Below are 21313 nucleotides of genomic sequence, written 5' to 3' on the forward strand. Positions count from 1 at the left end.
TTTAAGTCTTTTTGGAAGAAAGTTGTACTGTATCTAGTGTTGTATGTTCCAAAACGATGTGGGGAGAGGGGCGACCACGCCCACTTAGGAGACAGGAAGTGTAAACCATTTCATACCATTGGCAGTTACGGTAATGCGCTATCTTCTGTATAGAGTATCTTTGGTACCGGTAACGTTATCCTCCATTTTTGTTGGTTGCTAAGTATCCGCACAGCACTTAGCAACCAAACACTGCTGCATTGCATTGTGGGAAGTTTCTGCTTAGCTATAAATTTCTCCGGAATGAGTATGGATAGCGCATACTATTGTGTACGTACAGTACTAATGCTTCGGACGCACTAAAAAATCTCACATACTGTTTTTGCTACTCATTAGGGTGGAAGTATGGCATTTCGGACGCAGCTCATGTCTCCTCTGAAGGTTCTTTTCCTCTCAATCCGCAACCTTTTCATGACACTGGTGATCCAGGGTCTGTTTCTGGGAAGGATGGTGTTCTGCATGTACATCCAGTCACGACGTTAACGTCAGCGCTCAGCTTCCACCTCCTCAGCTGGGTGGCCACAGCTGGAGAAACCATGTCCTCTTCTGATCATGCCTCAGCGTAGAGGAGCTACATGCATGCTAAACATGGGCCAGCTTTATTTTCCCTGCGGTTTGAAAGCTGGAAGACAGTAAGCTGGTGGTGTGTACTCAGAGGTAACACGGCTGAACTCTCTTGGGAGGTATTCTAAGACAACTTTCGTGTTAATACATTGATGGTTATTGTTTATGACAGATGGAGAAAATGCTGGCTGTAATTCATCACCTTAGGAAGTTCTGTGTTTTCATTTGGCTGTCTTATTCATTCTTTGGCTTTTTTCTAATAGTTGCAAACTACTCACTACTGCAATAAATGGTTTACAGTAATCCCATTTTTTACAATTATTATACAAGGCTTCAAATTGCAGAGATCAGCCCCGCCCCACCGCGACCCGAGTAATTGGATTTGAACGGGAGAAAAAGAGAAATGATTATGAAAAAAATACAATAAGTACAGTAGGACAAATTGTGACTCGCTGCTCTTCTGATGCCGCTGCATCCTGACTCGCTCTGTAGCGTCTTTTTCTTCTAAAGCCCGCGATGCAGGTGTGTTTTTTCGAGCGAAGAAAATAGTTATGGGTAGTTGTTGTCGCTCTTTTTTCTTCTGGGCAAAAAGATTGTTATGAACCGACATGCCACCATGGATTATATCTGAGACTGTAATGAACGATTCATCTAAGGGTCCCGTTCTTGAGCTGCTGCTGAAGCTCATTGACCGTTCTCAGCATTGTTGCTAAGCGACCAACGTTTGAAGCGGGGAGACTGTTTAGCCAATCAGGATGCAGAACACGATGCACAATGCAAATCCGTGAAGCAGCGAGACGTGAAAGGTGAACCGCGTTATAGCCAGTTTGATGAAACCTTCCATTGGCCCATCGGAGGCGTGACTGGAGGTGGCGATGATCAACAGGATCACGACCGCACTGCAACACGATCCTAACGTGTGTCCCACGTTCCTACTGTCACAGCAGACGCTGACATTCTCAACTATTTGTGACGGATGGACCTGAAGGAGACAGCCTTCCGTGCACAGGCCGGAAGCCCATGACCCCGTCACCAAATCATCCCTCGTCTGCTTCAGGACGCCGCTGTCACACACTGGGAGAGGGATTGAAGTAGATGCTTTGAAATATATGCAGAATAAGTGTGTGGCACGAGCGCGACAGTCAGACCGATGTGGCTGCCACCTTTTTACCCCGGGTGGCTGGAAAACAGAAGAGAAGGACAGAGGGATGAATTCCACTTGCCACATTTCCAATACTATTGTCTGTTCCTGCAGGGTTTGGTGTCTTGCTCAGTGACACGCGATAGCAGCTCTGAAGGCGGAGGGCGCCGATTTAATTGACCCAAATGCATTTGCAAACGAAGACCGGACCCATCTCGCTCGCACCGTGTAGTTTCCCCAGTTTTCAGTGTATCAGGAGCACGAATGCAGGCTGGACCGCGGAGCTATTCTCAGAGCACACCAACAACCGCCGTTTCATCTGATTACATCATACCATGTGACATTTGTTGCCTTCATGCTGAATGTTCGTTTACAGGCGTCCCGATGAAATATTGTAAGAGGGATTAGTTTAACGGGGAAGGACGACGAGCGAGAAACAAGAATAAAATGTGGGTACTGGATCGTGGTTGAAAGAAGCTATGAATCACATCCTAATGACAATATAAACAATATTAAATTTGTATCTGGCTCAAATCTGAAAGGATTAGATTAGCTGAGGTCATTTATAGGAAAAGCTGATATTGTATCCATATATTGGGAATGAGTGTCTGAGCATGTGCACATCCGACACGCTTCCGGGAGTTTGTCCAATCAGAAGATACTTGAGAGGAATCTTCACGTTCTCTAGAGGAGCTTTTTCCAGAGATGCTGGAACAATTACGGGGGTTTGTATCCGTGGAGGCCCCGGAGACTGAAGTGAGATGAAAATGAGTGTGATATGAGCGCTGGACAGAGGCAGACGGATCCCACCAGTTCATGTGCTCCATGGGTTTTATGTGTTTTTTATAAAACAACGCAGCTAGAATCCAAGCTCGCTCTTCCTCTGCTGGTGTGATGCTTTCTTTGTTTTACTCCTTCATCAGAATAACAGGAAACCCTACCGAATTTAAATAATTTAACTTGGTAATAAACTCCATTCCCAGCGGAAAAGTAGAATTAATGAAAAGCTATAAAAAACTAAATGTGCAACATACAACTATTAACAGTCTTTATATAAATGGTATGGATATTTTGTGTAAAAAGTCTAATAAACATATCAGAGAATGTTTTTACAATGTGAGGAAAATAACACCACAAGGGAAATTTTCTTGGAATGCTATTTTCATGCATATTAATTGGCACAATGGCACTTGATCCTTTCAAATTCTGTGATACAAACAAAATCAGAGAACTACATTTAAAAATACTACATAACATATACCCATCTAACACATATATCTCAAAATTCCTTGACATCGATAACAAGTGTACCTTTTGTATAACTGAACCTGACACTTGTTTTGTGGTTGCTCTTATAGCAGCACATTTTGGAAAGAACTTATATAGTATGTAAAACAACACATAAAAGCAACATTGAAGGGAAAAACATTATTACTTATTTTGAATTCAAAGAAAAGAAGTTATGTACTATTGTCAATCTTTATACTTTATTAGAAAAAAATTTACATCCATAAATGTAAATTTCAAAACTATTTAAGTTGTTTTTGATTGAAATTGATTATTATCTCAAGTCTCTTAAATTATTTGCAAATAAGAAATGTATATCAATGATCCATTCTGAGATTTTCACTCATTAAGTTGTCACAAATATAATTCTAATTTTTTATGCAATATATAAAGTCTGTCAGACCAAGGTTTTGTTTCTTTTATGTATTTATTCTTTTTTTTCTTTTTCTTTTCATTTATTTATTTATTTTTCTAACTTTTTCATTTGTTATTATTGATGATGCATGACTGTGCTCTGTGCTGCTGATGTTGTGAACTGAAATGACTGATTGTTTTACATTGTTTGTATATTGCAAACCTTCAATAAAACATCAATGGTGAAGAAAAACAAAGAGAATTGTAGAATTTGTTTTCTTCTTAACATTAAATTAAACAAAAAAGGAAATGCATGAAAAAAAGAACAACAGGAAACCGCCTCTTCTTCTGTTCAAGACAAAAAAACTCCAAATAAATAAATAAACAAGGCTGTAAAATGTCCCTGTCAGTGACAGAAGAAGGTCCAGCGGAAGTCAACCATCACTGCAACATGAATATAATGTGCTAATCGGCGTTCTGACCTCCCTGACCGGCTCCAACAGGAATGATTTTCTTATTGAACCCTCACCTTCCCACCTCCCCCGCTTAATCAGAGCCCATCTCTGCAGCTCCAGATCTATCTTCATCATCATTACCGCGTCCCGCTCCCCCCCATCCGCTCCGTCTGAACTCCCGCTCACACGCGCTCCCTACGCTGGCTGAATGTAAATCGTATTTCAGGCGCTTTCATCAGTCTCCCCTGTCTCTAAATGCTCACTGAGGAATGCTAACATCACCCGGGACTACTATTTTTACTTGGCTTCTCTGAAGTGTTCTGACTGTTCCCAGCTTCTCTAAATTTACAGCCGACCGCGGCGCTCACATCAGCTGGCACGCAGCACGCCTCGCTCAGATACGGGGGATTCACGTCTATACTTGTGTGAGTGAGTAATGCAGATTCATACAGAAGAACAAATTAGCTATTGCTGCATGCTGAACTGGATCTGACCTGATAGTCTAGGAATAAGTCCTCAAAAAAGGCTTTAGTTTTAGAGATACCCCTACCCGAGATAGAACCAACCACAACAATGAGTGCGTTTACATGGGAAGTTTAATTCCTCTTTCATTCAGAATTAAAATGAAATCCAATTTAAAATGATTAAAAATGACCATGTAAGCACCTAATTCCGAATGAAAATGGCCATTCCGAATTAAACTTAATTCTATTAATATTCTATTAATATTAAAAGTAAGTGGCTGGTTTATTCCGATGATTTAAATCCGAATAGAATAATTCTGCGATCATGTTTACACTCATTCCGCTTTAAATTAATTCCGGTCTTTCTTTCTGCTCGTTCCCTCGCCCGTCTGTCTCCATGACGTTTATATTCCACGCTGGGCTTGTTTTCAAAACAAAGTTTCAAGATGGCAGCACGCAGTAAACGGTGGCAAAGATCCTCTATACACAAGATAGCGCATTACCGTTACTGCCAATAGTATGAAATAGTATACACTTCCTGTCTCCTAAGTGGGCGTGGCCGCCCCTCTCCCCACATCGTTTTGGAACATAAAACACTAGATAAAGTACAACTTTCTTCCAAAAAGACTTAAATAATAAAAATAACAGTATTATTAAGCAAAGAAGCAAGTTTTATTTTAGTTTTAAACTTCATTTTATCCGATGGGAAAACGATGAGAGCCAAATCTCACGAGAGTGTGTTGCTCAGACAGAGACAGGTCTCAAACAAAGTTCATTTTCTCCTAATCTGTCGGTCTGAAAATTTCCATTTTGGTGTCAGAATGTTCAGAAGGCTTGTGGCTTTTGAAAAATGGGTCCCATATTTACTTAGGTTACTGTGGGGCGAAGGAATTGGTAATAATCTGTGCTCACGTTCACTTTTCCCATAGGACTCAATAGACTCGGGACCTACTTCCTGTCTCCTAAAGGGGCGTGGCAGTCACGTGACACAGATACAGGAAACCCAACCGTAGTGGGCTGTCTCGGTTTATAGAACGTGTCTGACGGTGGTCAAGAGCAGAGACCATTTATTTAATAAATAACTTGCAGGACCTGGAAATAATTAAAAGAACAGATGGCAGGAAACATTAAAATTGTGAGCTTTTCAAAGTTGTAGCGGTTAAGCGGCTAAGTTTGTTTTTATTCCGGTAGACGTAACTTCCGGTCCGATCAAACGTGTTTTCCATGTAAACCTCAATTCGGAATTACAATTTCCATGTAAACTCAAAGGAAAATAGTTTAATTCTGAATTATTTAATTCGGAATAATTAATTCCAAATTCAAAAACACCACTGATTTATATTATCTTCAAGATCTCCTATTAGTGAAATTGGATGTTGTGGTTTTTGATTTTGGGGGGAAATTAGTTTTTGTGGCTCTTCTTTATAACTACTCCAAACCCTGAAAAGGGGCCACATTGGCCCAGTTCGAATCGGGGAAAAGTTAGAGAAAAAGCCCATAACTTGAGAATTCTCCCTCTTTTCTGCATCAAACTTGCTGAGGTATGAACCAGGTGGCTGTCTACCCCCATCAGAAAATGATTTACCTGAGAAGATAGTGAAATAAAGCACTGTAATCATACCTTTAGTTTAGGCGGAGATTGTACTTTTTGGTAATAAGAACATATAGGACTCCTTCACTTTTCTCTCAGTTATCAGAAAAACATAAATCCCTATAAAATATACTATTACTTAGTTGAATGCTATTGAATACTAACCAGTGGTTTTATGGAGATATCTGGTACAGTTCTCTTGAAAATGAGATTTCTTTAGACACAGCCTCTCTCTGAAACGGTCATTCTGAATGGAGGATTAGTGGCATAATAGCTTATAAATTAAGTATACTCACTCTCTGATGGTGATCATATTTGGAGAGGGGAATGCCAGGTGGCTGAACTACATCACCAGATAGTTAGAATGTGACTAACCCAATAAAATTACGTTTACCTGTCCTATATTACAAGCCTCAAGCCTCGTGTCACAATAAAGTTACTGAAACTGGAACATCAATCCAATCTAAATACAGTATATAGTAGTAGTTAAAACATACAAACAGATGTATGAGTCATACAAGTCATACAATTTATTGGAAAAAAATCTCATAACATTTCTGCAACCAGGAAATAGTCATAGAATTTCATGGAAAAAAAATCATAAAACTTTGCCAAAAAAGTCATACAGTTTTTGAGAAAAATGGTGAGTTCCCACGCATTTTTACAAACACACATGCCATAGGTTGCCTACCTACCCCTGCAGTGTCAATTGTCAGGTTATGAGCCCCATGCAGGTGGCTTGTATTTTCTAGGGATGTGGGGGTTTTAACTAGGGCTGAAATGATTCCTCGAATAATTCGAGGAATTCGATTACAAAAAATGATTGAGGAATTTTCTCTACCTCGAGGAATCGTTTCATTTTGCCAGCTCAAAACAGGGTATTTTCGCCCGGACTACGTTTAATGCGGCACAACGCGCTGACGACACGCACATAAAGGTAGAAGAAAGAGGAGGATATGTTTGGTTTTAACTAAAAGAAAAAGGCAGAAAATGTCAAAAGTGTGGGAGCATTTCCAGTTGGACACCAAGGCAACACTGTTGCATGTTTCACTGTAAGACAGAGCTGATACGACACCAGTACGTCCTCAACGCTGCAGCATCTCCACCAACACCCTGTTTACTCCAAGGGGGGAGGACCGTCACCCCAGACAAGCTAAAATTAAGTTCATGTAGCGCTAATTAATGATATCAACTGTACGGTACCTTGATAACATAACGTTAGCCCTGTGGAGGGCGAGGTTTCTATTAATTATGACTTCTGTCGATGCGGCTAACGCATTTAATCTGTAAAAACACAGAGCTGTAGAGTGATGAGGGTGAAAAATAAAAACGTAATAAAGCTAACTGGGTAGTTCTCAATTTTAGCTCTGTAGTCATTAATGGATAAAACATCAAGTAGCACTGGAGCCTAATGTGCTCCAATACAGCAAGTCTTATAATTCCATTTTGAACACTGCCAAAACTCAAAATCTTATCAAGACTTTAACTTAAAACTTAACTAGAACTTAAAATTAGCTTGACACAAATGAAAGTTCAATTGAAACACGATGGAAAAACACCTAACCTTTTAAGTGATGTGTGTTATGAGGTGTAATTGCATTTTTAGGTTAGAAATAAGAACATTTCTTTGTAAGATCCTTAGTTTTTTGAGTGAAGGCAGTGAATTTGGTCGACTGGTGTAAGTTCAGGGTTTTTAAATGCACAGCCATGAACCTACTATATTATATAATTCAGTCTTAGTAATGTCAATTAACATCTAACATCTTATGTATATTTATAATTGCTCTTTAACTAAACAACATTTTTTTATCCGATTAATCGATGGAATTTTCAGTAGAATACTCGATTACTAAAATATTCGATAGCTGCAGCCCTAGTTTTAACTGCCTTTATCGTGGATATAAATCCACTCCAAATCCTTTAAGTGATTTTTTTTCTTCACTCCCTTTCCGCTAATAATTATGGACATAATGACCTCCTGTTTTCCGTGAACCGGCTTGTCCTGGCTACCCCATGCGCTTTCAAACTAATTAATGCTCAATTGTAGTGTCAGCTGCAGGTATGTATTGCCATTCTCAACTATCAGAGAATTACTTTGATATTGATCTTTCGGCGGGCTGCCCAAGTCAATTACAGAACCGAACCGTTTAATGTGCGAAGAATTAGTTAAATTATCAAGGTCCGCAGGGAAATTTGAACCCCGGCTCCTTATCGGCTTGTTTCACAGCGGCCTTGAATAAGTTCTGCGTATATCTGAGCTGTATTTTGTAGTTAAGCTATACTGATTCGTTTCCTCAGAAAATGCTCTAAAAATAACAGTCATGTGAAAAAGAAGGTACAACTCAGTTAAGGTAAAATGCAGAAGCGCATGAGTCAACGATAGCATGTAGAACCACCTTCAGCAGCAATTACTTGAGTTTACTGTTTTCTTTATGATGCTATCAGTCTCTCACTCTGTTCTAGAAGAATTTGGATCCTATCTTCCTTTCAACATTGCTTTATTTCACTGAGGTAGTCATGGATACGCAGCTCTCTTAAAAATCCTACCACACTATTTCAATCAGCTTAAAGTCTGGCCCTCGACGGCGTGATTGCAGCACATTTATTCTTTTGTCAGTTTCTTGCAGATTAGCTCCTTTTGCATGAACCAATTCCAGTCGAACTCTGGTATGCAGAGGTGTCCAGGTCATGTAGCTGCAAAACAAGCCCACAGAATCACCCCATACACCTTTATGCACGACCACTCACATCAGATGCTTTCTATCTTTGGTAGGTGCCGTGCATTTTAAGGCCAAACACCTTCCTTTCTTGTTCCAGAAGTCCTGTTAGTGTTGCACGAAAAAGAGTTTTTGCTGACACAAGTTTAACACTTAACAAGCTCACCATGGCCTGCATTGGTGGATGGAAACTGTCTATAAGTGTGATTAATCTCTCACCAGAATGACCGACTCCCAAATGTTTGTAAATGCCTGGAACTTTTCCCACGTCACCAATTCTCTAATGGCGCTTTTCCACTAGTACCTACTCAGCCCGACTCGACTCGCCTCGGTTTGGTTCTTTCCCACTAGGGGTCTAACGTGCCAGGTAGATACTTTTCTGTAACTATTCTGCAGAGGTTCTAAGCGGCTGAGTCGGCTGTATCTGACATCATCACACTACAGGCCACCGATTGGTCGGGGGGTTGGAGTCAGACGTCTGAGTCAGGAGGCAGAAATCAGTGAAAGAACGACTCGCGGCTTCCTGTTCATTTTATTCAACAGGCAATGGCAGCAAAAGTCTGTTTCATGATCCAACTCTGAGGTGCAGATGTTCATAAACCTGGTGGCTGAGGAGAGAATTAAAAAGGGATCTAGACAGGCGATAAGGAACGACCAGATCTACCAGGAGCTCTGTCACTTCATAGCTGCTCGCGGCTCCAGCTGACTTTTCAGCAGCGCCGAGACAAACTAAAGAATTAAAAAGCGTTGCCGCTAGGAATGGGCGATATTTTACCGTTCACGATAACCCGTCAAAAAAATTCCTCACAATAAGAATTTGTCATGTCGCGGTAAAAACGATCAATTCCCGTTGATTATGTTTTTGTGTAAAGCTGATTTATGGAAGGAAGGAAGGAAGGAAGGAAGGAAGGAAGGAAGGAAGGAAGGAAGGAAGGAAGGAAGGAAGGAAGGAAGGAAGGAAACAAGGAAAGAAGGAAGGAAGGGAGAAAAGAGGAAGGGAAGAAGGAAGGAGAGAGCAGGAGGAAAGAAGGAAGGGGAAAAAAGAAGGAAGAAAGGAAGGAAGGAAGGAAGGAAGGAAGGAAGGAAGGAAGGAAGGAAGGAAGGAAGGAAGGAAGGAAGGAAGGAAAGGGGAGAAGGAAGGGAGAAAACAAGGAAAGGAAGGAAGGGAGAAAAGAGGAAGGGAAGAAGGAAGGAAAGAGCAGGAGGAAAGGAGGAAGGAAGGGAAAAAAGAAGAAAGAAAGAAAGAAAGAAAGAAAGAAAGAAAGAAAGAAAGAAAGAAAGAAAGATAAATTCCCATTGATGACAAACATGGCGGATCTGAGAGCGAGATAGATTTATAGTTACAAAAATGGAGTTGAATTGGTATTTTTTTTATCGTCATTTTTATCGTTATCGGGATAAATGCCAGAAATTATCGTGATACATTTTTTAGTCCATACCGCCCATCCCTAGTAGCCGCTTGAAGCTTCTCTCTCTCTCATTTTTTAACTTGATATCGAACACAAGCCACAGACCCAGCAGCACATCTATCATCTCCTCCAGGTTCTACAGCTTTAGTGTTGTTGTCTTCTTCGTTTAGATACACAATCAAATACGTCACAGCAGCTTCGCTCCAACCCACTTACATCTGCTCCAGGTGCTGAATTGTTATGGAAAAGAAACTTGGCCGAGTTGAGGTGAGTAGAGCCGAGTAGGTGCTAGTGGAAAAGCGCCATAAGATCAGTGCTAATGTCTTTCCTCTTTGGCATTGTGTACACCTGAATGTTAATAATCCCACTCACACAGGGGTTCTTTTCCTTTTTTTAAACATAGCCCTGCTGCACAACCGTAGCATCTTCTCATATCTGCACCCGGAGGACCTGTACTGAACGTGTTTGTAGCGACCGCCTCCCTCCTTGCAAAGACACGGTGCCATAATGAATGATTGAAACAGCGAGCCTTGTAGTCCTTGGCTAAGTGTCGAAGGCATATGCTCCGTTGGGGCTGCGGGTGTCGAACAGCGTTAGAGAAAAAGACCATCTGAGTCACACAGAGATGTGTGGAAAAAGGCCCGGAGACATGCGTTCATTACCCCGCTCTGGGAAGAGATGATCTCATGTTGGAGGGACACGCTACCCGATAGCGCTGGCAGAACACGGCCGACCTAAAGCAAGGCAGACGTAGAGAGGCTTCTGTGCACGCTGCTATCCATTAACAGAATAATGAGCTCAGGAGAAGCAGAGTTTCGTCGACACGTTTCAGTGTGACTATTTTCAAATACAAGGAGACGAGCGACATCATCACACAGCACATGGAGTAGAGAAGAAAACACAAACACGTCTCTGCTGCCAAAGTCATTAAAAGATTTGAATGTGAGGAATGGAGATGGCGCGTGCAAGTTAATGGAATTTCATACGAGCTCAGGGGAATCGGTGGAGATCCTGGAGTCGGTTTCAGGAAGATACTTGAGGCTTTTAGGGAATTTGACATTCAGGCTTCAGTGAGGAGCAGTGCGCTTATTCATTTATCTTTTACTTTGGTAAAATAGTTCAAATTGAACCGACTTCAGCTCATCTTTTGGCACTTGAATCCTTAAATGTGACGGGGTGACAGAACTGAGGTGGGACTAGGGTTGCCACCTGTCCCGTAAAATACGGAATTGTCCTTTATTTGAGAAAAAAATGTTGCGTCCCGTATTGAACTAATACGGGACGCGATTTGTACCGTATTTTCATTAACTTTTACACCATATTCTGGTTGAATTATTGAAATAAATGAACCTTTTACACCATATTCTAGTTGAATTATTGAAATAAATTAACTTATACACCATATTCTAGTTGAATTATTGAAATAAATTAACCTTTTACACCATATTCTAGTTGAATTATTGAAATAAATTAACTTTTACACCATATTCTAGTTGAATTATTGAAATAAATTAACTTTTACACCATATTCTAGTTGAATTATTGAAATAAATTAACCTTTACACCAAATTCTAATTGAATTATTGAAATAAGTAACTTTTAAACCATATTGTAGTTGAATTATTGAAATAAATTTACTTTTACACCATATTCTAGTTGAATTATTGAAATAAATTAACTTATACACCATATTCTAGTTGAATTATTGAAATAAATTAACTTATACATCATATTCTAGTTGAATTATTGAAATAAATTAACTTTTACACCATATTTTAGTTGAATTATTGAAATAAATTAACTTTTACACCATATTCTAGTTGAATTATTGAAATAAATTAACTTATACACCATATTCTAGTTGAATTATTGAAATAAATTAACTTTTACACCATATTCTAGTTGAATTATTGAAATAAATTAACTTATACACCATATTCTAGTTGAATTATTGAAATAAATTAACTTTTACACCATATTCTAGTTGAATTATTGAAATAAATTAACTTTTACACCATATTTTAGTTGAATTATTGAAATAAATTAACTTTTACACCATATTCTAGTTGAATTATTGAAATAAATTAACTTTTACACCATATTCTAGTTGAATTATTGAAATAAATTAACTTTTACACCATATTCTTCACCTGTAGGCTATATTCTACATCTGGGCTGATGTGGACATACATACATAGGAGGATATTTCAGTTACTAGTATGGTTGGCTGTCTGTACAGTCATGAAAGTTCAATGCTATTAAAGCACTTTAAACTTTAAATCAAAGCATTTTGTTTTTTCATATAAAATAAACACATTTTTATGCAGTTTAGAGGTTTTGGGGCTTTTTTTTGGCTCCTGCGCTGCTGAAATCAGGGCGTCCCTTATTTCTATTTCTGAAAGGTGGCAACCCTAGGTGGGACTGACCCGTCCGGGAGGCTTGCAGCAGCATCGCTGCCATCACAGCCTTTTAAAAACGGGTGACGTGCTGCAGGCGCGCCACCAATGCTCTGCAGAGGCTTCATTTACACCTATGGCTCCACGCGCACGAGTGGGAGAGTTGAGATGGTGATTCATGTGGCGGAAATAACCCCCCAGAACATTCCAGACCTCTTGTGCTGCCCTCCGACTTTGCTGCATGACACGGGAGTCGGGAAGCAGGGAACATGAGTGTTCCACCTAAACAACAACATAAGCCCCCGTCTCTGTCTTAATCCATGCGTGTTATCCTGTTATCCAGGTGTGACTGGCGGCAGCCCATGCTTCCAAATCCTTTTAAAATCTTTTATGCTGCGCTGTGAATTCATCAGAATCAGATCTATCACCAATTATGGAAATCCTGAAAATCTGACAGCGCTCAGCACGGAAAAGGCACATTTTCAGACTCCTCCTGGCAATGAAAACAATGAGCCCTCTTTTTAAACGGAGGTGATTAGTAATTCTGCGACTGTGTGTGTCCTGTTTAAAAACATGTCACTTATTAGTTTCAACGTCAGCCTGCGCTGCTAAAGATGCTATACTGCCATCTGCTGGCCAGACGTGTGCATCACGTACAGTATTTATATATCTACAGGACTGTCTCAGAAAATTAGAATATTGTGATTTTCTGTGATGCAATTACAAAAACAAAAATGTAACACAATTCATTACAAATCAACTGAAATATTGCAAGCCTTTTATTATTTTAATATTGCTGATCATGGCTTACAGTTTAAGAAAACTCAAATATCCTATCTCAAAAATTTTGAATATTCTGGGAATCTTAATCTTAAACTCTAAGCCATAATCAGCAATATTAAAATAATAAAAGGTGTGCAATATTTCAGTTTATTTGTAATGAATCCAGAATGTATGACATTTTTGTTTTTTTAATTGCATTACAGAAAATAAAGAACTTTATCACAATATTCTAATTTTCTGAGACAGTCCTGTATATCTCTATTAATATATATCGATGTATAGTTATATGTAGACATGTCGATATATAGATTTATAGTTTTTTTTATGTATATAATTGGGGGTAAATATATGAACCAGTATATATAGCATATCTACTCTTATATAGTTAATCAAGCATATTGTTATATCATTGCTGTCTATTGTTCTCTATTATATTGTATGTGTTATTGTAAAGTAATGATAATGTAATACTATACATGATAATTACTTCTATTATTACATACATACATAGTAGCACAACTAAATGCTCGGCGTTTGTTTTGATTTATTTTTGTTTGCTTTGATTTGTTTTGTTTTTGACTATATTTATTATAATTGAGAATAATATCATTATAGTGAACAGTTAATAAAGTAGGGGTGTTTGGTTATGTGTGTTTTATTAATAAATTTATTGAAACTCTTGTTATATGTAAGAATGTATGTAATATATGTGGAAAAAAAATTTTTATTTTTTTTTAAATATATATATATATATATATATATATATATATATATATATATATATTTGTACTTTTTTTTGTACTTTTTTGTATTCTTTTTTTTTAACATGCATGTTCGAAATAAAAAAATCTTCAAATCAAATCAAATCACAACACGGCTATCTAGGGAGAAGTCGAAGATCTTATTTAACGCATCCAGAATAATGGAAAACACAAGGTCTCCAAAGCGATGCAACAGTTGTGGCTCTGGCTTCATGTGTGCCCTAAGTCATGCACAGAAGGGCAAGGAGGTTGCCCTGGAAACAAGCCAGCACCCCTTTAGAAGCAGTCAAGGGTAAAGAGGGTGGGGAGATCCGACGCAGACGAAGACGACCACCTGGAGGTCAGCCGGTCGTCGTTATGGCCGCGTGCCCAAGAACATCACCTCCTTTAAATACATCTGAAAAGGACTGTGCATTATCAAAAGGTGACCTCAGCTTTACAGATGAGCCAATCCAAGTATTTCTCAGCCTAATACGTGCATTTTTGTTGCTGAGACAGTCAAACTTTTAAAACCTTTTAGTGCTTCCTTAAAAAAAAACAAAGACATTCTGGCATCGACGATAGCTAGTGATGAAAACTGAAATCTAACCTTTCTGTGCAAATGATGTCCACCTGCGCTGATAAAACAAGTCCGAGCATCTGCCTCGTCAACTTCACATTTGAAACGTTATGTGGGGTTAAAGCATCTGTCCAGTGTGAGAAAATATCTGCAAGTCCTTGACAATCAAACAGAGTCATCAGAAAAGACTAAGAAAACCCAACAGCCCCAAACGACCCCAGTCTCCCTTTTGCACCTTCAGGGGGTTGATTTACCTGCAACAGGTAGACACATTGATAATGGACTATATTGTTGGAGATTTACAGCTTCTGAGTAAAGTTGAAAAGCCACTAGGACAAAACATTATTGTAAACAGTGAACAGTTTTAGGATAGGCGGCCGTTTCAGTCGTACTTCTAAAATCTAAAAATATTGAAATGAACTGAATTTGAACTAGTTCAAAGTGAAAATGGTGAACTATGAACGTGAATTGTTCATTTTTAAACTATGTGAACTGAACTTTCATGAGAAATATGAACTTGCACAAGACAATGTCAATGCCCCCTCCAGACCAGGTTAACATAGAGATTCTTCCTGCGGCAGGCCCATCAAGCCTCGGTGTGTTGAGCTCATTCCCACTGAAGCTCAGACACACGTCTGTGAGGAAACTGCACACATTAACCTAAAGAACCGGTCCGAAAAGCAAAAGCAGACATCAAACGACACAATCTCTTAAAGGAGCATGAGGCAGGATTTATGAAAAAAATTCGTATACGTTTTAAGTTTTCTAGTAATAATGTCAGATGAAGCGTTCCAAACCAAAAAGAATGAGCCCTCTAGTGTATCTCTCCGTTGCCTTGAACAGGCTGTTTGCTGCAAAATGTGCTGCAATTCGGGGCCCGAATTTCCCGCCATTTGACGTCACATCCGCAGGACAGCGCGGGAAATTCGGGCCCAGAATTGCAGCACATTTTGCAGCACACAGCCTGTTCAAGGCAACGGAGAGATACACTAGAGGGCTCATTCTTTTGGGTTTGGAACGCTTCATCTGACATTATTACTAGAAAACTTAAAACATATACAAATTTCTTTCATTAATCCTGCCTCAATCCTGCCTCATGCTCCTTTAACTTCTGTTTACACGATATCCCTTACTACAGCTGCAGCCCTGTCACCAGTGTCATCCTCTTCACATCTCACTATCTGTCTGGAGGAGATAAAGGCGTGGATGGAGCAAAACCTCCTTCAACTGAACAGCTCCAAAACAGAGGCAATCATGGTTGGCACCCCTCACCAGACCCAGTCATCATCCATAACCAGCATCACCTTCTCTGGCCACAACATTCCCCTCTCTTCATCTGTCACCAGCCTTGGTGTCAAAATGGACCCCCAACTCTCCTTTGATTCCCATATAAATCACCTCTGCAAGATCTCCTTCTACCACCTTCACAACATCGCCAAACTCCGTCCCTCCCTCACTCTCCCAGATGCTGAAAAGCTGGTCCACTCCTTTGTCTCCTCCAGACTGGACTACTGTAACGCACTTCTCATCGGGATCCCCAGCAAGAGTCTCCAGAGCAGGGGTTGGCAACCCAAAATGTTGAAAGAGCCATATTGGACCAAAAACACAAAAAACAAATATGTCTGGAGCCGCAAAAAATGAAAAGTCTTGTATAAGCCTTAGAATGAAGGCAACACATGCTGCATGTAGCTATATTAGTTAGAACTGGGGGGAGATTTTATTTTCATTATGCACTTCGAGAAAAAAGTCAAAATGTCGAGAAAAAAGTCAAAATGTCAAGATTAATGTTGAAGTACAATCTTGAGAAAAAAGTCGAAATGTCGAGGAAAAGTCAAAATGTCGAGAAAAAAGTCGAAATGTCAAGATTAATGTTGAAGTACAATCTTGAGAAAAAAGTCGAAATGTCGAGGAAATGGTAAAAATTTCGTGAAAAAGTCAATGTTGAGAAAAAAGTCAAATTGCGAGAAAAAGTCAAAATTTCGAGAAAAAAGTCGAAATGTCAAGATTAATGTTGAAGTACAATCTTGAGAGAAAAAGTCGAAATGTCAAGGAAATAGTAAAAAAGTCAAAATGTCAAGGAAATAGTAAAAATTTCGTGAAAAAAGTCAAAATGTCAAGGAAATAGTAAAAATTTCGTGCCGCATGCGGCTCTAGAGCCACGGGTTGCCGACCCCTGCTCCAGAGGCTCCAGTACATCCAGAACTTTGCAGCTAGGATCCTGATGGGGGGGCGGAAACGCGACCATATCATCCCATTCTATAAATAGTGTAAAATCAAAAATGTCCAAAACCCTAGCAATATTAAATAAAACAAATTATTTTTTCCGTCAAAGAGCACAGTTTTTGATGTTTAACTCACTCATAGTTCCATACATGACTTATTGTGTGGAGGTATGGGGTAACACCTATAAAACAAATAAACCCTATTTTCCTGTTACAGAAAAGAGCGTTAAGGATAATTAACAGATCTGACTATTATAAACCATCAAATAATCTCTTTATTAAATATAATATTTTAAAATTCCATGATATAGTAGAGCAGAAAACTGTTTTATTTGCCTTTAAAGCCCAGCAGAAACTGCTTCCAAACTACATTCAGGACCTGTTCCAGATAAAAGAAACCTGCTATGACCTGAGGGGGAAACTCATGTTTGAGATGACGACAGCAAGAACTAATATTAAAAAGAGATGTACATCAGTTAAGGCTAGAGAAATTTGGAATAGTTGTAATAACAACCTAAAAATATGTAGTTCTATCTAAGTTCTAAGTTTATGGAAATGTTTAAAGAAAATACTGTAAATAAATATAAAACACTATGAATAGAGAGTATACTATCGGGAACATTCTAGGATGTGAAACGTCAATTTTGTGTTTTGTCTTACTTATTTTTGTCTTTTTATGTATTGTTTGTTTCAACGGAGTAATGCTGGTGTCTTACATTTAAGCTGATCATAAGAAAAAAAGGGTAGGCACTATAAGCTACGGCTTCAGCCTACACCTTTTCGGCAAAGGAAATGTTTTTTTTTATTACCTTTTCATCTTATTTTGTAAAAAGTGTATACAAGCCGAAATAAAGATAAAGATAGAAAGATAGATTCTTCACTCAGTCCACTGGCTTCCTGTCTCCACCAGGGTTGAATATAAGGTCTCCCTCCTCACTCACCAGAGTGTCCATGGTAATGCCCCCCCTACCTCAAAGAACCAATCTTCCCACAACCCACTACACGCTCCCTCCGCTCTTCTCACACTAGCCACATCCATGTTCCCAGGACAAGACTCTGCACCCTTGGGTGCCCCACGTCTCTGGAATGCCCTCCCTGACACCTTACTGTAAGTGCACCCCAAACCACAGACAATTTTAAAAGAGGACTAAAAACCTTTCTTTTTAGCAAAGAATTTTATCACTAAACAATATGGTTTTTTTTCCCCTAGTTGCTGTTTTTAATTGTTTTATTCTCTTTTTTCCATGTCTTTTATCCCTTTTATCTCTTATCTTGATTTTACTTTTCTGTTTCCTTTTAATTATCAAACTGTGGCACTTTGAGATTTTCAGTAATTTCAGTAATTTTCAGAAAAAAACAGAAAATAAACCTGAAAAAACGCAAAACACATCCGAAAATAAACCCGAAAAAACCCGAAAATAAACCCGAAAAAACCCGAAGATAAACCCGAAAATAAACCAGAAAAAAACAGAAAATAAACCCGAAAAAACCCGAAAATAAACCCGAAAAAAAACAGAAAATAAACCAGAAAAAACCCGAAACACACCCGAAAATAAACCCGAAAAAACCCGAAAATAAATCTGGAAAAAACTCGAAACACACCCGAAAATAAACCCGAAAAAAAACAGAAAATAAACCCGAAAAAACCCGAAAATAAACCCGAAAAAAACAGAAAATAAACCCGAAAAAACCAGAAAATAAACCCGAAAATAAACCCGAAAAAACCCGAAACACACTTGAAAATAAATCCGAAAAAACCCGAAAATAAACCCGAAAAAACCCGAAACACACCCGAAAATAATTATAAATAAAATGTTTTATTATTATTATTATAAGTCATAAAATTGTTCATCAGCAGCCAGATGTGCTAGCGATCGAAGCCCATCGTTCCACCGGGTATCCAGTCTGACACAGAATCTTCCCGGAGCAGCTGACAGCAATTAGAAATGTATTTTTGAAGTCCTGCTTAACCATAAAGCCCCCTAAAATAGGTCTTAAATAACAGGGTGTCGAATGTCTGCAGCGCTGCCCGTGTCTGCCACCAGTTGGCCGGCCAGATACCTCCAGCTTCAGCTGCAATCTTCCCAATAATTCACTGGCTGTTGTGGATTAGCTTGGCTTTTATTTCAGGGGTTTTGGGGGGGGGTGCTGGGAGGTTCCCACACACCTGCACTGAGCCCATAGTCCTTGAAAGATTCAGGAGGGTTTCGATTTGATGTTATAACCACAAATGGAGCAAAAAGTAGGTCACATCGGCCTCTCTCCTGGTCTAAAGACGTTTGCTGGGGAAAAAGTTGCCTGTTAATTTCAGCAGACTGAGATTTTCCTCTCGGAGAAGCCAGCTGGGATGGAAAAACAGAGCTGAGAGAGGGAGAAGAAGGCCACTTTGTGTCCTTAAAGTAGTTTTCATAACAGAATAATGGGAAAAACACACACATTTCGCTTGAATTAAGTCCAAATAAAGGGAGATAGGAGGAGCATGGGCTTTTGTGTTGAGTCTATTCCTCATATTTACATATAACGTCCCTGTGGATGATGGAACCCCTGCAAAGTGGATGAAACCGGTTCTGCAACAGTGAAATCTGCATAGCGTGGTGTAAAGTTTCATTCCTCTTAAACTATATCTGCCGGCTGGAGCTTGCTGAACAACATGCATGCATATCAGGTGCAGATCTTTTAATTTACTTGGAGAAAAGTGGAGTTTAAGCCTAAATCCTAAGTCAAATTTCAGTACTTACAGTACTCGAAACATACCCGAAAATAAACCCGAAAAAACCCGAAAATAAACCCGAAAAACCCGAAACACACTCGAAAATAAATCCGAAAAAACCCGAAAATAAACCCGAAAAAACCCGAAAATAAACCCGGAAATAAACCTGAAAAAACCCGAAAATAAACCCGAAAAAACCCGAAACACATCCGAAAATAAACCCGAAAAAAATCCAAAAATAAACCCGAAAGAGCCCGAAAATAAACCCGAAAAAACCCCGAAAGACACCCGAAAATAAACCCGAAAAAACCAGAAAATAAACCCGGAAATAAACCCGAAAAAACCCGAAAATAAACCCGAAAAAACCCGGAAAAACACTCGAAAATAAACCCGAAAAAAACAGAAAATAAACCCGAAAAAACCCGAAAATAAATCTGGAAAAAACTCGAAACACACCCGAAAATAAACCCGAAAAAAACAGAAAATAAACCCGAAAAAATGCATGCATATCAGGTGCAGATCATTTAATTTACTTGGAGAAAAGTAAGAGTTTAAGCCTAAATCCTAAGTAAAATTTCAGTACTTACAGTGCTCATGGCAGCAGGCTTCTCGAACATTTTCCTCAGATGATTCAGTGGGATGTCAAACTTCTCAATCCTGCCTGCAGCCTGCAGCTCCTCTTTGGGCGCCGGATGATCTGAAGCCGCCACCTGAAGCCTGGAGGCATCGCTGGAGACGACGCGCGAGGTCACGCTCGCCGCCTCCTCTCCATTTCCTGATTGAATTTCCATTGTTGTAGAGAAACTCTAACCCCCCCCTACACAGACACTTTTCCCTTCAGACTGCTGCTCAGTCTATTGTGAAGGGGGAATCGGGAAGAGGGGGAGATCTGTCTCTCCGGGTTGTTCAGGGACAGGTTAGAGAGGAGGAGGAGAGAGGAAACGTTCCCAGGCGAGGGCTTTTTCCCTTTTTCCTCTCTCCCCTGCCCTGTCATTACTCATACTCAGGCCTGTGTAAACTCACATGTGGGTTTAGGAAAGCAAAAGGAGATGTGCCAAAGCAGTGACGACAGCACCGTGCGGAGAGAGGGAGGGCTGCATGGGGAGAGAGAAACTTCAGGCTCTTCAACATCTTTAAAACCGTATTTAAAAATGTAATTCTCGTCAGTTGTGTGAAATAAGACCTGCAAACAGGCATTGTGGCATAGAATTGTCAAATTGGTTTAATTCACCGTACAAATTGTTACAGATTACTTTTGTAATACTGTATTTGACCCGGTCTTTGTACGTTTTGACCGTATTTTTTTTGTCTTTTTCCCATATTCCACTACTTTTTTATTTTTCATTCCAATGTATATACTGTTTATATTTTGTAATTATATATTTTTTTTACTTTTTTTACCCTTTCCCTGCATGTGTGTGTTTAGTGTACTGCTGTTGCACAGAGTGCATTTCCCCATTGAAGGAGAAATAAAGGAAAATCTTATTTTATCTTATCTTATAGAAACATAATTCTTGCCATTGACCCAGTCTTTGTACGTTTTGACCGTAAAGTAATGTAATTCTTGCCATTGTAAGAATGAGATGTACCTGCTGTACTCTACTGCCCTTACCTTTAACAACTTGTGCTTTTTATTATTTTACCTCTTTTCTTATCATTCTATTTCATTTTATTTGTTATTTACTGTTTAATTGTGTCTTGCCGCTTTTAATGTTGATGTAAAGCACTTTGAATTACCTTGTGTTGAATTGTGCTATACAAATAAACTTGCCTTGCCTTAACACGAGATGCTTCACAGCTTCTCTGTTTCTGAACAGAACATTTCACTTAGTCACACTTTACTCAGCTATTTTCATTTGAC

At 39.2% G+C, this 21313-nt stretch overlaps 1 protein-coding gene across 1 annotated transcript in view; it reads right to left on the reverse strand.

Annotated features, from left to right (window-relative positions):
- The window catches only part of xirp2a (xin actin binding repeat containing 2a), a 118847-nt gene extending 98395 nt beyond the window's left edge, over positions 1-20452 (reverse strand). The window contains exon 1 of the mRNA XM_061716163.1: positions 20040-20452. Coding sequence (XP_061572147.1) covers positions 20040-20243 — 204 coding nt within the window. The 5' untranslated portion in view covers positions 20244-20452. The remainder of the gene's footprint in view (positions 1-20039) is intronic.
- Positions 20453-21313: the final 861 nt, after the last annotated feature.

Source organism: Cololabis saira, chromosome 24, assembly GCF_033807715.1.
Source record: "Cololabis saira isolate AMF1-May2022 chromosome 24, fColSai1.1, whole genome shotgun sequence".
NCBI classification, from domain to species: Eukaryota; Metazoa; Chordata; class Actinopteri; order Beloniformes; family Belonidae; genus Cololabis; species Cololabis saira.